This window comes from Podarcis muralis, chromosome 1 (genome assembly GCF_964188315.1).
Source record: "Podarcis muralis chromosome 1, rPodMur119.hap1.1, whole genome shotgun sequence".
NCBI lineage: Eukaryota > Metazoa > Chordata > Lepidosauria > Squamata > Lacertidae > Podarcis > Podarcis muralis.
The window spans coordinates 75317587-75332607 of record NC_135655.1 but is presented as its reverse complement, the minus strand read 5'-3'; the positions used below and the strand labels follow the sequence as shown (position 1 = coordinate 75332607).

The following is a 15021-nucleotide window of genomic DNA, read 5'->3' as shown; positions in this document are numbered from 1 at the left end:
AGTCCCTATAGATTTTATGTGTATGCTACATCTGAAGGACACAGCCTCATTGACAAGGCTCATCTCACAAAAAGCCGATTGAGACTAAGCTAGTTGGACTTAAAGGTAAAGGTAAAGGGACCCCTGACCATTAGGTCCAGTCGTGACCAACTCTGGGGTCGCAACGCTCATCTCGCTTTATTGGCCGAGGGAGCCGGTGTACAGCTTCCAGGTCATGTGGCCAGCATGACTAAGCTGCTTCTGGCGAACCAGAGCAGTGCACGGAAACGGCGTTTACCTTTCCGACGGAGCGGTACCTATTTATCTACTTACACTTTGACGTGCTTTCAAACTGCTAGGTTGGCTAGTTGGACTTAAAAAAGGTAAAGGTAAAGGTACCCCTGCCCGTACGGACCAGTCGTGTCTGACTCTGGGGTTGCGTGCTCGTCTTGCTTAAGAGGCCGGGAGCCAGCGCTGTCCGAAGACACTTCCAGGTCACGTGGCCAGCGTGACGAAGCTGCTCTGGCGAGCCAGCACCAGCGCAGCGCACGGAAACGCTGTTACTTTCCCGCTATAAAGCGGTACCTATTTATCTACTTGCACTTGGGGGTGCTTTCGAACTGCTAGGTGGGTAGGAGCTGGGACCGAACAACGGGAGCGCACCCCGCCGCGGGGATTCGAACCGCTGACCTTTCGATCGGCAAGTCCTAGGCGCTGAGGTTTTACCCACAGCGCCACCTGCGTCCCATCTAGTTGGACTTCGTTCCCATTAAATTAATGGGACTTGAGCTTAGCCAATACTTAATTTCAATGGGGCTAAAGTATGACTAATTTAGTTTACATCCAGTCCAAAAGCTTTCACTTCAAATCAGCACCTCTCCTCAGATTACTTCCTCTATAAAGCCCTAAGCCAGGGATGGGGACCCTGTGGCCTCCGGACAGTCAGAGATGATGGGAGTTGTAGTTCAGCAGCATCTGGAGGTGTTGGTCCAGCAAAACACTGGGAACTCTTTTACCTCATGAGCCCTCTTGCCCATTAAGATAATGGAGAGGATGTCCTATTCATGTGCTAGCCCCTTGCAATGAAATATCAATGGGAGCAAGGGATAGACCTTTTACAGCACTGGCTCCTATTCTGTGAAACACCCTTCTAAGAGAAATGTCAATTCTATGATCTTCCTTGCCTTTCAAATGCAAGGTAAAGTATGCTTGTTTAGGCAAGCTCTTAATCTTCCATAGGAACTTGGCATGATATTTGACTTGCTAAATTATCACATTTTAGTCTTATTTATATAATCCTTTGTTTTTTAAAACATGTTAGCAACGTGTTGTAAAAACGACATTATATTGTTTTAATTGTGGGAAGTTGCCCCATATTGACAACGAAAAGCAGGCTGTCATTATTTTAAATAAACAACCCAGCTAGCTCAAAAGCCATGCGGTAATGGTTATATAAAAAGCCAAGCATTGCATGCTGCCTACACTCTGTGTTCTTCACTTCCAGCTCTGTGACAGTAATGCCTTCACTGTTCTGGGAGACATTCGAAAATGTGGCCTGACAGACACCGAGACCTGCCTGAAAGGCATCGCCATCGACATAGATGGAGGAGAGACAGTAAGTATGGAAAACAAGGCCAACTATATGCTCAAAAGGGAGATTACACACTGATTTATAGAAGCACTCCTTCCGCCCACAGTGAAACAGCAAATATGTTCAGTCTTATGCAAAATGTGGAGAACTGCTCAGTTTTATCTCCTAGTCTCAATTACTACTCCTAACAATAAACCAACTGACCTGTCCCAATCAGAATGTGAACTTCAGTCCCCTTGTGTGGCCCTCATTTCCCCTCTAGGTTACAGTAAGTCCTTTCACAGTCTAGATTTCATAATATTGCAGGCCCACTGCCCCACAACCTCAAGCCCTCCACCTTTCCTTCCTTGCACATTTTCCTTCTCTTCCCACTTCTTTGTTTCCAATGCTCCTTTCTTCAAGTCTCCTTCCCCATATCTATCCTTTCCTCTGGTTACTGTTTCTTGGCCTAGTGCTCTCTTCCTTCAACTAACTTGCTTCCGGTTTCTCCCTCCCTTTGCTTCCCTATCTCCTTGTGATTCTTCCCATTCTCCAGACTGCCCCACAAACCTACTCTGATCCATAGAGAGCTGGGTGAGGATTTAATTCCAGTCAAGTGACAGTTGTCCCTTCCCTCATAAAAGTTATTCCAGACATTCTAGCAGCTTTGTTTCCTGAGCAGTTGGAGCATTCATGAACAGTTCATTTCCAGCACAATCAACTGGTGTCAGAGGCTTCACTGCTACAGATGCAATACAATGTGGATTTTGTTGGAAGTTTATGTGCATGAGCAGTGTCATCCAAAGTCACAAAGAAACAGGAAAACAAGCACATATGATATTTTTAACCATACTTGTTCATCATTATCTTTACCTTTCTCCTCTGCCAGGTAGTTGTGATCAAGTCTACTGGGGTCGTGTATGTGAATATGATCCTTTCCCAGCTGCCTATCTCAGCATGTAAGTTCTCCTTTCAGAGATAACACATGACATTCATCATTCTTCACTCTCCTACTCTATTATTGTTCTCAACATGAGGGATACCTTCAGCAAGGCTCTTCTGATGTTCTTAGGATTTTGGACTTTTCTCTTATGCTAGAAGGCCATTTACTAGGGAAAATGGTTAAAATGCTTAGCATAAGCAGTTGTTACCTCATTGTTAAGTATGCAAAATCCACATACCCTCGTGCCCCCCTTGTAGCAAATGCCATAGCCATATGAATCATCAGTTGACACCTGATGAAATGTTTGATCCCATTAGTAAACTCATTATATTCCACTTCGACAGCCAATGTCACCATCTTCAGGCCCTCATCCTTCTTCATCGTTGTGGATACAAAATTCGGCCTCCAGTTACAGATCCAGCTCGTGCCCATCATGCAATTATTTGTACGCTTGGACCCAACCCACAAAGAGCAGACATGTGGTAAGTGAGTCAATTAGTCATTAGTCTCAAGACATAGAGTAGATGTTCACTGAAATCACTGTGGTGCTGTATGAAGGATTGCAAGGATTTAAAGTTGAATCCTGACAGGAAAGGTGTACTGTAGGGTGTGGGGGACTCCCTGGTCCTGAATGGGGCAACTGTGCCCCTGAAGGAACAGGTGCACAGCCTGGGAGTCATTTTGGACTCACAGCTGTCCATGGAGGCGCAGGTCAATTCTGTGTCCAGGGCAGCAGTCTACCAGCTCCATCTGGAAAGCAGGCTGAGACCCTACTTGCCGCGGACTGTTTCACCAGAGTGGTGCATGCTCTAGTTATCTCCCGCTTGGACTTCTGCAACACACTCTACGTGGGGCTACCTTTGAAGGTGACCCGGAAACTACAACTAATCCAGAATGTGGCAGCTAGACTGGTGACTGGGAAGCGGCCGCCGAGACCACATAACACCGGTCTTGAAAGACCTACATTGGCTCCCAGTACATTTCTGAGCACAAGTCAAAGTGTTGGTGCTGACCTTTAACGCCCTAAACAGCCTCGGCCCAATATACCTGAAGGAGCGTCTCTACCCCCCATCGTTCTACCCGGACACTAAAGTCCAGCTCTGAGGGCCTTCTGGCAGTTCCCTCACTGTGAGAAGTGAGGTTGCCAGGAACCAGGCAATGGGTCTTCTTGGTAGTGGCGCCCGCCCTCTGGAACGCCCTCCCATCAGATGTCAAGGCAATAAACAACTATCTGGCTTTTAGAAGACATCTGAAGGCAACCCTGTATCGGGAAATTTTAAATGTCTAATGTTTTACCATTTTTTATGTGCTGTAAGCCGCCCAGAGTGGTTGGGAAAACCCAGCCAGATGGGCGGGGTATAAATAATAAAATTATTGTTGTTGTTGTTGTTATTTAAAGTCCCCATGGTTTTGTTCCAGGTCTCTGTGGAAACTTCAACAATGTCCAAGCAGATGACTTCAAAGCTGCCAGTGGAGTAGTAGAAGGAACTTCAGCTGCATTTGCCAACACGTGGAAAGCACAGGCCAATTGTCCTGACATCAAAAATATTTTCGAGAACCCATGTACTCTCAGCATAGAAAATGGTATGTGCACTGATATTTTGCAGCTTTTCTCCTAGGACACTCTTTAACCAACAGCCTAATTAGAAAGACCCTTTAGAATTATTTTTTAAGCAGAAATTCACATTAACTCTATTAACTATTGTATGATAGAAATTGCCCTTGTATAGGGCTGGTAAGGACATAAAGGTCATGTTGACTTTTTTAGCTTTTATATTCCACCCTTCCTTCATGCAGCATCCTAATTCTTCTCCCTCCCATTTTATCCTCACAACAACCCTGTGAGGTAAGCTTGTCTGAGAGAATGTAACTGGTTTTTGGACACCTAGGGATCTTAAAAGCTGGGTGGGTGAGTCCAACACACACTCTCTAAGTCATAGTTTGTTGCTCTATGCCACACTGGCTCTCAGATGACAATGGCTCCCCGTAAGAGAAAAAGGCTTTGTACAGCTGGACCAATCATTGCAGACTATTCCACATTATCCAGATCATGGTGTATTAAGACAGCAGAGAAAAATGGCATGACAGACAAAAGCTGTTGGGTTGTTGGGTTAAAGCAGGTTATAGGTGACTTGAGCAAGCAAGCACAACTATATGATGCAGAAGGAAGGCAGAAAGATACAGTTAACAATGAGAGCAAGTTCTAATACAGTATTTTCTCTCATTGACTGGCTGGAATAGGTCCTCGAACTCTGATAGTGATTCTTACATGCTTGGGTGGTGGATATAGAGGGATGCATGAGTCTGAAGGAACTAGACTATTGTACAAAGGTGAAGTTTGTAGCTCTGCCCTGCCCACCACTGGCGTAAGGTCCCTGAGAGGCTGCACAGAAGGGAATGTGTTCCTTGGGCTGAAACACATTGCCCATCTCTGCAATAATATGTATAAAACCACATTGCCCTTTGTCTTGTACAGAAAAATATGCTTCGCATTGGTGCGGCCTGCTGACGGACAGCAATGGACCCTTTCAGAAGTGCCACTCTGCAGTAGATCCTACTGTTTTCCACACGGTACTTTGTACATTCTCTTTCTTTGAAGTGCCAATGAGAATCTGAACATAACTCCTGGGGGTGGGAATTAGACCTGTTAGAGTGGATAAACAATGTCAGGGCTTCAGTATACTCTCTGCCAAACTTTCTGTCATTAATGTATATTATCAGTCCCCATATCATGTTATCCTACATATTCATTTCTCGCTTCACTACTAAATATAAACATCTCCTCATTCCACTCTGTGTGGTTGGCCATGTAGTTTGCCAACTTCTGAGACAGAGGTTAACATTTAAGCAGCTGGTTCTCAGGAAACTCCCAGGTCCTCAGTAGTTTAAAGCAAGCAGTGTGAAATATAAAGACATATTTTTAGATTAAATTCATAGATGAGTTCTTCATGTGAAGGTTTAAGAGCAAATGTCCCTGAAGGGGGGGGAGTTAATATTAATGGCTATTCTCTGTCTCCCTAGACCTGTATGTTTGATACCTGCAATTGTGAAAGGAGTGAGGACTGTATGTGTGCTGCCCTTTCCTCCTATGTCAGAGCCTGTGCTGCAAAGGGAGTGCTGCTGAGCGGATGGAGAACCAGCATCTGTAGTAAGTTATGAGGATTTTGTAAACCAAAAAGCAAGTGACCAGAGGAGATTGTCAAAGTGTTTCAAATAGAACTCCAAACCATGATTCACCCCAACATTTTTGGATTTTTTTCAGTGTCGCTGAATTATTTTGCAAGTTTTCTTAGTAGTAAGTCTCAATGAAATTAATGGAGCTTACTTTTAAGTATCCAACATGGTGCTAAGTGAATCTCTGTCAGCGCAAGATGGAAAGTTCTTCTCTTTTCTCTCCCCGCCTTCCCTGGACACCCCCTAAATGTGTTCTTGGAGTTCCCCCAACCCTCAAGAACAGGTTTGGGGAGGGTGCAGGGTGCATAATACATAATGTAACAATGCATATTATAACTGATTCTTTTTTAAAAAGAAGAAAGAAACCCAAATGTGTTAAAAAGGTAGTCTTGGCATTTTGGGTTTAAAAATATACTGCAGTTGTTTAGAACACCACTTCATTTTTGTGACTTTATTTTTGATGCATCTGCTTCAGCCACTGCATCTCTCAAATAAAATGAGCTGCTAGAGAGAAACATCTGCTCATCTGTAGATGTGTGGTTTTTTCTATAGAAATTCAACTGCTGCCTGCTAGTAAGTGGCAAAGAAGGCAGTTTTTTTTTGTTGGCTGCCATTTTGAATTTCCCCAACTGCACATCAGAACAAGGCCACCTGGTTCAATTTGCTCCCTCTCAAGATAATTTTGATCCCCTCCACAGCCTGAAATACTGATGAATCAAAACAACTCATTTCAAGGAGGTGGTTTTTATGTGGCCCCGATCTTTGCCAGTTAGTAGCAGCTGTAGTTTCAAAATTATCCTGGACAAGATTTTGAAGGAATTTGAAGCATCTATGCTTTGTTTGTGTGACAACCCCAAAGTGGTGCCAGTAGTTTCCTGAAAGTCTTAATCTGGTGAGCAGATACAGATGAGGCTTACGGGAGCTACAGAAAGTTCAGAAGGAAATAAAGTTATTGTTTGCCATGGGGAGGCAAATCACAACCAAAAAACCTTACAGTCTTATGTGAATAATGGAGCATGTGCTAGTTTCTCTCTCTAGTTACACCAAAGAATTCTTGACAGCACTGGATTAGAAATTAGGAGTAAAAGACATATTTTTTTTGGAAAAGATAGAAAAACACACAAACTATCAAATGAGTAGTTTTCAAAGCTGTGATTTAAAGATGAATCTGGAATCACATAGCTTGATTCAAAGGCCAATAAATTACATGGATCAGTCACGTTTTGAACAGGCTCCTTTTCATAAACCCATACAAGATAGTAACTTCCCTTCTGCAAGTTAAATTTAATTCAAGGCACCCAAGCAATCGTTCATACAGTCTTTATGCACAAAGCAGCATACGTCACTGTACCCAGAACATCCCATCACACCTGGATGGTGAGGGAGACATCCTAAGCTTCCGCAGCCTCTGGGACTAGAGCTCAGCATCTAGATATACAGATATGCATCTAAACACACACAGCCAATGTTTTTGAGTATACATTGTACCCTGCGACGTCTAGTAATTTATAGCCACAGTAGCCCTTAGATAACCTCTGGAACAACTTCTTTTCTTTTCCCTCTCTCAAGCCAAATACCAAATGTGTCCCAAAACCCTGGTTTACCGTTACAACATTACTTCCTGCCAACCCACCTGCCGATCTCTGAGTGAGCCTGATGTCACTTGCAACATTAAGTTTACCTCCGTGGATGGATGCACCTGCGAAGAAGGGATGTATATGGATGAGAGCGGCAAATGTGTACCTGCTACCAGCTGCCCCTGCTACTACAAAGGGACTCCTCTACTGTCTGGAGAAGTTATCCATGAAAATGGTGTCATATGGTAAGTGATGGTTTGAAATAAGCATTGTTATGAGGTGATGGGAATAGCCAAAATTTCCTTCCATAGAACCATGCTTCTAAACTGCCCTTAATTATGATTTTTTTTTAAAAAATTGTTTTTTGGAAGATTCAGTCAATTTAATTTTGTAATGTCTGGTGCTTAGATATTAGGTGTCTTTGTGACACATTTCTAAATAACCCAAAGTTTCTTATTTATGTGAGAAAAATATAGGAGCCCAGCTAGATCAGACCAAAGGCCTGCCTAGTCCAACATCTTATTCTCATAATGGCCAACCAGAAGCCTGTGCAAAGCTCACAAGCAACTTATGAATGCAATAGCAACCCAGCTCATGCTCATTAGCAACATTATTCAGAGGCAATACTGGAGGCAATATAAAGACATCATGACTAGTAGCTGTGGATGGCCTTGTCCTCCATGAATTTGTCTAATCCTCTTGTAATGCCTTCCAAGTTGTGAACCATCACTATGTTATCTGGTAATTAATTCCATAGTTTAACTATGCTTTGTGCTTCCCTTTGTCTATCCTATATCTCCCACCATTAAACTATCGCATCTGTTAAAAACGGGCTTTCTAGTAATGGCTGGTGGAGGGTGAGGAGAGAACTTGAGACTGGCAACAGCACCACAGGTGCCCTGTGGATCTCTGAGGTCTGTCCACTCCTGATAAAAATGCCTCAGCCCAGTCCAGATCCACCAAGGAGGAATTCTTAAAGCATTTTAACAGGCTATTTTAAGGGAAACATTTTCCTTTTGGTCACAAGGTGACAATTCAGCATTCCACACCGTGAAGGATTTGTTGTTGCTGTCCTTTAGCCAGGCAAGAACAACTGCTCTTCATAAAATTGGTTTTAAGTAAGAAACATTCTTCATCTCTTGCAGCACTTGCACACAGGGAAAGCTTCAGTGCATTGGAGAAGTGAAACCACAACCAGGTAAGCCAAATCACAGAAAAAGATAATAGTCGTTCCAGAGACCTTGTAAAACTGAAATACTCAATTGGACTTTGAGTCCTCCGCAAATTGGTTGAAAATATCCAATAGGCTCCCTCCAATGTACAGATGTGGAGTTGTTTTACAACCTTGAGTGATGCAAGTTTCTATTATCTGCTAAGCACCATAGCCAAGATAGCCACCATCCTCTGTCTTAAAAATGGCAGTGAAAGTATAATGTTGTCGTTGTACAAAGACTTTTATGTGTGTTTTTAAGTGAGGTGTTGATAATGGTGTGCCCTGAACTAGTTTTCATGACATACACTCACTGTTTTGGTGATTAATGTCTAATTTCAAACTGAGATTTCATCTAGCTCTCCTTTCTATCAGAATGTTTTGCTCCCATGGTCTACTTTGACTGCACTAATGCCACAGTAGGAGCCACTGGAGCCGAGTGTCAGAAGAGCTGTCAGACCCTTGACATGGGATGCGTAAGTGTGACTACATTGTAACCATTTCTTATCTAAATTACCTGTTCAGCGTATGTATTACATTGTTCCCATGATAACTGCAGTTATCACTTATTTCCTGAATTTATGAAACTGTCAGCACCGCTCAGCATTCATCATGGTCTCCTGTTACAAAATAGGAGTCATGCTGATGGGTGATCAGAGGCAATGACGAAAGCTAGCCTACAGAACCCATCAGAAGGTACTTCAGTGGTAGAGACAGGGAGGCGCAGGGCATGGTAAACCAGTTTAACCACCATGTTATGACTTGTGAATCACTCTTACACCCAACATTTTTTTTTTAAATCAAGGGACACCCAACATTTTTTTAAAAATCAAGGGTATCAATATACCAAGTCACAATCTAGTGATTTATAATAACATTCTCTCAAAGAGTTCAAGAAAAGTTCTCCACACCTAAACTCCTCTGAAAAAGTAAACTTGAAGCAGTTTTGCATAGCTTGCTAATTAATTGAGTCTTCATTGGTAATGCACCACTGGAGACAGATACAGGGACGCGGACTTATAAAAAATATTGGGGGGGGGGGCCGGGAAAGCTCATGAATAATAAATAAGCTCATGAATATGCAAATAAAGTGGCTCCGGCCCTAAATAGGGCAAGCCACGCCCCCCAGCCAGCCAATCGGCTGGCTGGGAGGTGTGGCCAGTCGGGATTCCCCTGTTCTCGCGAGGGCCAGGAGGAAGGAAATTTCCCCCGGCAGTGCCTTGGCAGTGGCGGTGGTGCTGCGAAGCAGCGAGGCAGGAGCCCCCGCCCCCGGGGATTCCCTAATCTCGCGGGGGACGGCCGGGGCTCTCCGACTAGGGCGCGCGGCTGGCTGGCTGGCTGGCGAGGGAGCAGGTGGGGAGGAGGCGGGGGACGGCGGGGGCGCTCTGCTGGAAGGGCGCCCGAGATTATTGGGGGGGCTGAGCCCCCCCAAAAATTTTTTTGAGGGGGCTCGAGCCCCCTCAGGCCCCATGGAGTCGGTGCCTATGGACAGATACTGATTTCACTCTGTCTAGTATCTTAGTCACTTTTGTTTCTCACCTATTGATTTGTCAAGTAACATATTTTGCTGCCTTATCTTCTGTTACAGTACAGCACACAGTGTGTCTCTGGCTGCATGTGTCCCAAGGAGTTGGTGTCCGATGGCCAAGGTGGGTGTGTAGCTGCTGAAGAGTGTCCATGCATTCACAATGAAGCCACATACAAGCCCGGGGACAGCATCAAGGTGAAATGTAATACTTGGTACGTATCGCCTGTTATAAGCTGAACTAAAAGTATTGAACTCTTCCATCTAAATGGGAAGGGGGTGTCAAACAAACCCTGCCACTGTGAAATTTAACCATATTTCTGTCTGTGCAGTACATGTAAGAACAGAAAGTGGGAGTGCTCCACTGAACCCTGCCTGGCAACATGCTCTGTTTATGGAGATGGTCATTACATCACTTTTGATGGCAAACGCTATAGCTTCAGTGGAGACTGTGAATACACACTGGTCCAGGTATAATACTTTTCTCCCCAAGCACTTGCTTTTTTGAAATGTAGAGTCTTTAGTCTTGATATGGCAAGCTGTGTTCACGAACACCATATAACCCTCTTCTCCACAGGATCATTGCGGTAAAAACAATTCAAATGCAGGGACTTTCAGAGTGATCACGGAGAACATCCCCTGTGGCACCACCGGGACAACCTGCTCAAAAGCCATTAAAGTCTTCATGGGGGTAAGTAGGTTCAGGCAAGATGAACGCAAAATATGACTTGTGCACCTGGACAGAACTGGGTTATATTAAATCTACAAATGGGGAAATCATGGAGTGCAAACTAACTAAGTTGTAAAGGTAGGTAGCCGTGTTGGTCAGATGTAGTCGAAATAAAAAAAATAAAAAATTGTCCAGTAGCACCTTAGAGTCCAACTAAGTTTGTTCTGGGTATATGCTTTTGTGTGCATGCACACTTCTTCAGATACACTGAAACAGAAGACCCTTATATATAGTGGGAAGGTGGGGTGGGGTTTTTTAGAAGGATAGTAGGAGATGGGTGATTGACTCGATGGGTGTGGTAAACCTGTTGACACTGTTAACGACTGGAATTAGTCCTACAGGAAAAAGCAAAGGATAGTATGCAGATGACCAAAAATAGCTTTAGCATGTGTAATGAGACAAGAATCCAATATCTCTATTCAGACCAGGTCTCTCCATAGTTTTTAGTTTAGTAATAAGTTGTAATAACTTGAAAGAGAAGTTGCTGAATTACAACTTATTGTTGCTTTTCATCTTTCAGAACTATGAGCTGATACTCGCTGATGAAAAATTTACAGTGGTACAGAGGCTTTCTGGTGGAGGTGAAGTGCCATTCAAGGTCCGCTACATGGGAATCTACATGGTGATTGACACCACAGCTGGACTGGTCCTGTTGTGGGACAAGAAAACCAGTATCTTCATCAAACTCAATGACGAATTTAAGGTATGCTGAGGATGCCAGATCAGATTATATAGGAGTGTGTGTGTAATGAAAGAGAAGTGCTACAACATTCTTCCAGGAAATTATGTAAAGGACAAACATTAAGAACTAATGTTAGCATTTAAATATTCCAGTCAGTTGATTTATCAGATGAATCCCCTTACTTGACCTCTTCATAGTAGTTTAACATAGGTTCTTTGTCTGTATGAAGAACTATTGATAGTAATGAGAAACTGGTCACATTAAAAACAAAGTACAAGACAATGTACTAACTTCATATTATGATAAAGTATGACTCCAGAAATTGCTATTGATTATTCTTTATGTGATCTCATGGTGGGCTTCCCATGGGCGTCTGGATGGCCCTTGTGAGAAAAGAATGCTAGACTGTATCAGCCAGATCCAGCATGGCTCTCTTTACATTCTAGCTATCATTTTTATCGCAGAACTATTTTTTCTTGCATGATCAATGCGCACAGGACTGGTTACAGGACAGTGATAGACAACATGGTGCCTGACATCATCCCTGACCATTGCCCATGCTGCCTGGGGTTGATGGGAGTTATAGTTCAACAACATCTTAAGGGCACCGTGTTGGTTACCACTGTGATAGTATATAAAGGTTCATTTGTTTTTTCATAATAATGCAGCAAAACATATTCTGTGATTGTCAGTATCCAAAATATGGTTAGGGTTGACATTCACATTCATATGTAAATGCTGGCCATCCCAAATTGGACAAGCACAACATCCTGATAGTGATGGAAACTGCCCTTCCTCTGGTCATCAAATTGATCATTTGATACACAGGAAAGTGAGTGGTAATAATTCCCTTGTGTGCCTGTGTATGAGAGAGAGAACGTGCAGTGGCTGAATCTACTTTTGGTCCCATCCATCACTGCAATGCAGCCTTAGGAGGGTTGACCAAGGGTGAATGAATTAAACCCAAGGAGATTACCACCTCTGCTCTCAAGGACTCCCTAATGATGCAGAAACAAATCACTCAAGTTTCTGCTTTTTTATTTGTAATTATGGTAAGAAGTATTTTTAAAAGAATCTTTTTGAATGAAATTATTTTCTAAAATAATAATTATAATAATAAATATTGAGGGTTGGTGGGGAATCAGGCTATGCCATTTTTTTCTGCTAAAAAAAAGGAACTGTTGGAGCAATTGTTCTTGTAGAAGCCTAAAATATAACTTTTAATATACTTTATATGTTATGAGGCTATGCTTAAATAGGTGTGCTAATTCAGTGTACTGCATGTGTTTGATGTGTACATAGGGTCTCTGAGCACTTGAAATTATTAGTTCATGTAATGGGGACAGTCAATCTATTCATGCATGTACATGCTGATCAGCTTCCTCTGCAGAAATTAACTAAAAAGTCCTTGTGAGTGGGAGAGCCCACAAAGTATGACAGTCACTATAAATAACCAAAGTATTATTCCATTTTGAAAATGCAGGGTCTCTAATCCCAGGAAAATAAATTTTCCACTCCTCATTAACTTGTGCTTGTCTCTCTGCAGGGTCAAGTTTGTGGCCTCTGTGGAAACTATGATGGCAATGACATAAACGACTTCACCACCAGGAGCCAGTCTGTTGTAGGAGACGTACTGGAGTTTGGTAACAGCTGGAAGGTGTCTCCCACTTGCCCAGATGCCCCGGGCAGCAGAGATCCTTGTTCTACAAACCCATATAGGAGTTCTTGGGCCCAGAAGCAATGTAGCATCATTAACAGCAAAGTGTTTGCTTCCTGCCACTCTCAGGTATGGGCAAATGCATTTTTAAAAGAATGTATAGGACACTTGAACAGCTCCAAGCTTAAGACTTGATGTGCCTGCTCTTGGGACAGGCTGTACCAACCACTGCATAAGAGCAACATAAAAATGTGTTGTCATTCTGTCAGCTAATAATTCAGATAAGAAAAAATTAAATGTGAGCCCCAGATTGGTTAGGCTCCCCAGCACAGTAAATGCCTGATATTAACACATTTAATAGATAATTACTATTTAGGGGGTTGCCAACCAATTTTACTTTTTCCTCAGTGGATGCATAAAAATACCCTTTGCTTCAATGACAAATTACTTCCTTGACAATTACTAATGGTAGATGATACATAACCTTTTCACGTCCGCTTGACGTTTCTGAAGCATTCATGTTTATTATTAACAACAAATTGCCTCTGCGTGCAATTCTGTTGCTATAACAAAATGTGCAACTTGAAAATAAAAGCAATGACTGATGTCATAAATTGTCCATGCTGACTTTGTCGGAGAAACGAGAACTGTAATTGAAAAAAATCAGAAAATGCACCCTCCCTCTCCGACCACGGCCTGCTAAGACTGAACCACAAATCAAACCATGTGTATTCCTTCTCTAACAGGTTGAACCAACTAAATATTATGAAGCCTGCATCTCTGATGCATGTGCTTGTGACACTGGGGGAGACTGTGAATGCTTCTGTACTGCTGTAGCCGCCTATGCTCAGGCGTGCAATGAAGCCGGCAGTTGCATTTCTTGGAGAACTCCAAACATCTGCCGTAAGTACTGCCCATTCCTTTTAAAGTAATAACAAAAAGATAGATTAGTGAGAACAAGGAGTAGGCTAATGTTTCTATATTTGTAGCACCATATATGGTATGTGGTAGGATGGCATGCAGTAGGTTGGAGCATTGCTGAACGTTTGCATATTTTTGTAATCCAATTTCTGCATTCATTTTGAATGCAGTGACGCGATCACAACATGATTCCTGCTTGTCACATTCATATCATGAACATTTGAATTTATCCTAACTTTGCAAGAGCTAAATGTCTTCAGAATGTGCTAAATCTCAGCATATCCCCTCCTTACTGTCCAATCCCCTCCTTACTGTCTCCCATGCTGTCAATCCATAGCTGCCTGTGACCATGAGATCAAGGAAAATAGGAAGACTTTCCCTGGAACAAGTACTGCTGCTGCTACTAGCTGCCTGCCTTGTTATCCATTAAATTTATATGCCGCCCTTCATCCTAAGATCACAGGGTGGTTTACAGTACAAAAACGCAGAATACATAACATAATAACAACAAAAAACCCCAGTAACACGTTTAGAAGACCATGGATCTTTTATATTTTGGCAGAGGAAGTGTAGCCATTCACCAGGCCCAGCATTCACCACCCAATCCTACCTGTGATCCACCCAGTCCAACATCTCTGATCCTACCTCTTACCAGCTGGGGAGAAGAAGTAGCAGGAGGGTAACTGGGTCTGTTCCTGAGATCCCTGCTCACAAAATTCATTTGATGGTGTTCCTGGCTGGTGAAGTGAATAATGACACTGGAAAAACAAGCAACTAATATTGCTTACCAGATCATTGAACATAGAAATGAGAAATGACTGGCATACAGTGCAAGGATAGGTATTGAGTGCTATGAAATTAATGCACTTTGCTTGAAAGTAACATTAAAAAAAACCCTTTCCTCCTTTTGCAGCTCTGTTCTGTGATTACTATAATCCAAAAGAGGAGTGTGAGTGGCACTACCAGCCTTGTGGCTCTCCTTGTATGAAGACTTGCAGAAACCCAAGTGGAAAATGCCTCCATGAGTTACAAGGCTTGGAAGGTACAAGGATT

General features: G+C 42.8%; 1 protein-coding gene across 1 annotated transcript in view; it reads left to right on the top strand.

Annotated features, from left to right (window-relative positions):
- MUC5AC (mucin 5AC, oligomeric mucus/gel-forming) overlaps nt 1-15021 on the top strand; it is a 59737-nt gene that overhangs the window by 15472 nt on the left and 29244 nt on the right. The window contains exons 12-27 of the mRNA XM_028734681.2: nt 1484-1594; nt 2439-2508; nt 2837-2974; nt 3912-4076; nt 4969-5063; nt 5514-5640; nt 7236-7488; nt 8389-8441; nt 8829-8929; nt 10042-10193; nt 10311-10449; nt 10556-10669; nt 11229-11411; nt 12937-13176; nt 13794-13950; nt 14882-15010. Of these exons, the coding sequence (XP_028590514.2) occupies nt 1484-1594; nt 2439-2508; nt 2837-2974; nt 3912-4076; nt 4969-5063; nt 5514-5640; nt 7236-7488; nt 8389-8441; nt 8829-8929; nt 10042-10193; nt 10311-10449; nt 10556-10669; nt 11229-11411; nt 12937-13176; nt 13794-13950; nt 14882-15010 (2227 nt within the window). The remainder of the gene's footprint in view (nt 1-1483; nt 1595-2438; nt 2509-2836; nt 2975-3911; nt 4077-4968; nt 5064-5513; nt 5641-7235; nt 7489-8388; nt 8442-8828; nt 8930-10041; nt 10194-10310; nt 10450-10555; nt 10670-11228; nt 11412-12936; nt 13177-13793; nt 13951-14881; nt 15011-15021) is intronic.